This window comes from Arachis hypogaea, chromosome 15 (assembly GCF_003086295.3).
Source record: "Arachis hypogaea cultivar Tifrunner chromosome 15, arahy.Tifrunner.gnm2.J5K5, whole genome shotgun sequence".
NCBI classification, from domain to species: domain Eukaryota; kingdom Viridiplantae; phylum Streptophyta; class Magnoliopsida; order Fabales; family Fabaceae; genus Arachis; species Arachis hypogaea.
This window is the reverse complement of record NC_092050.1, coordinates 30,318,188-30,320,065: the sequence shown is the minus strand read 5'-3', so window position 1 is coordinate 30,320,065 and position 1,878 is coordinate 30,318,188. Positions and strand designations below refer to the sequence as shown.

General features: G+C 35.9%; 1 protein-coding gene across 1 annotated transcript; it reads right to left on the bottom strand.

Moving 5' to 3' along the window:
- Positions 1–750: 750 nt before the first annotated feature.
- Positions 751–1,637, bottom strand: LOC112746976 (probable NAD(P)H dehydrogenase (quinone) FQR1-like 1). Its single transcript, XM_025795070.3, has 3 exons — positions 1,494–1,637; positions 1,113–1,375; positions 751–1,033 (listed from the first exon to the last, which is right to left on the bottom strand). The coding sequence occupies exons 1-3, from the start codon at positions 1,575–1,577 to the stop codon at positions 796–798; spliced, it is 585 nt and encodes a 194-aa protein (XP_025650855.1). The 5' UTR covers positions 1,578–1,637; the 3' UTR covers positions 751–795.
- Positions 1,638–1,878: the final 241 nt, after the last annotated feature.

Genomic DNA, 1,878 nt, shown 5'->3' with positions numbered 1-1,878 from the left:
GGGATCACTACAAGAAACGTCATTAAAATTGACGACCAAATCGACGGCTTAGCCGTCGATAATAATGAAATTCGACGGCAAAATAGACGGCGCAGTTGGTCGCTATAAAGCTTGTCGATTTTTCAAAATGGTAATAAAATCGACGGCTTGCTTGGCCGTCGATAATAATTTAATAAAATCGACATTTGTTCCGTCTATAATATGGGTATGAGAATTTTACATCCTTACTAAAATCGACAACATTTCCGTCGATATTATTATTTAAAATCGACGCATTTTCTGTCGATAATTGATTCAATAAAATCGACGGCCTATGTGTCGATATTTAACTCAATAAAATCAACAACACTGCTGTCTATAATATGCTTAATGAAATCGACGACGACGCCGTCGATATGAGATTAAATAAAATCGACACAGCTGCCGTCGATTTAATTATTTAGATTTGTCTATTTCAACTTTTAAAAGCGACAACTTTGCCGTCGATTTTAATAGTTATATGTTTTATTTTTTTTTTCTATTTGAAAAATAGTAAACCATTAATACAAATAAACTTTTAAATATAAAAATAAAATTTATACAGAATATTAGATAACAAGACAAATAAACTTTTAAATATAAAAATAAAATTTATAAATAAAATTTATACTAAATATTAGATAATGAGTTTACAAACTTATCAAAATAATAAATAACCCTCTAACATAAAGACTCAAGACAAGATAAATAACTATTATTATTGTCTAGTTGAATAATTATTATTAATATTGTGTATAAGTATTAAGCCAAGATTTTTTATGCAGCTTGTTCCTTCTTGAGCTTCTTTGTGATGGATGCAAGATACTTTCCTTGGTGGAATGCTTGGTCCAACTCAAGCTGAGATGGCTGCCTTGAGCCATCACCGGCATAAGTTCCGGCCCCGTATGGGCTTCCATCTTTCACGTTCTCCATCTCAAACATGCCGGCACCAAATGTGTATCCGATCGGAATGAATATCATTCCGTGATGCACAAGCTGAGTGATAGCAGTAAGCCTGAAATGTATTGCAAAAATGTCTTAACATTTACCATTTCATGTGAATAAGAAAGTAAAGAGAGATAAGAGGGTGTTACGCTGTCGTCTCTTGTTCGCCGCCCTGGGAACCGGTGCTATAGAAGATTCCGGCAGGCTTGCCTGCAAGCTGTTGTGTCCTCCATAGACCTCCGGTGGAATTTAGGAAAGCCTTAAATTGAGCAGGCATCATCCCGAATCTAGTAGGGAAGCCAAAGACAAAACCATCAGCCGTGGCCAGCTCGTCGGCGGTGATGATTGGTGCATCAGTCTTTGGTGGTGCACCCATCTTACCAAGCACTTCTTCTGGCAGTGTCTCAGGCACCTGTTAGAAAGGGAACATGACACGCCATTTATCTACAGATGTTGTTTGCTACTTGCAAATTTGTAATTTTATGTTGTGACACAATGCACAGGGAACTTTGGAATATAAATATACATGCCTGCCATATTTTGACCTCAACGCCTTCTACCGAAGCAGCGCCTTTCTTGATTTCTTGTGCTAGCTTCTCAACATGTCCATACATGGAGTAGTACCTGCCAAACCACACAACAACTAATATTCAATTCAAGCTTCCAGAATCATATTCACCAATCCACTTTACTCATAGTGTGCTTATTAGCTGGAAACATAAACCTTTATGTTCTTAGTAGAATTAGTAGTAAATAATGTGTCCATTAATTACTTGAATTCTTCAAGACTTTTCTTTATGAATAACCGGAACTCATTATTAGGTGTCAATTGGGAAAGAGATCATGTACGAATATAATATGTATCATGGATTATAATCATGGTTAAATACAAACTATGAAGGAGTAATATTCTGA

What these genes read in the sequence shown, in the direction of transcription:
- LOC112746976 (XM_025795070.3), bottom strand. Translation starts at nt 1,577, where the DNA reads ATGTATGGACATGTTGAGAAGCTAGCACAAGAAATCAAGAAAGGCGCT. An exon ending in TTGAGGTCAAAATATGGCAG is followed by an intron (nt 1,376 to 1,493) that starts GCATGTATATTT and finishes CCTTTCTAACAG; the next exon opens with GTGCCTGAGACACTGCCAGA. An exon ending in GGCGAACAAGAGACGACAGC is followed by an intron (nt 1,034 to 1,112) that starts GTAACACCCTCT and finishes AATACATTTCAG; the next exon opens with GCTTACTGCTATCACTCAGC.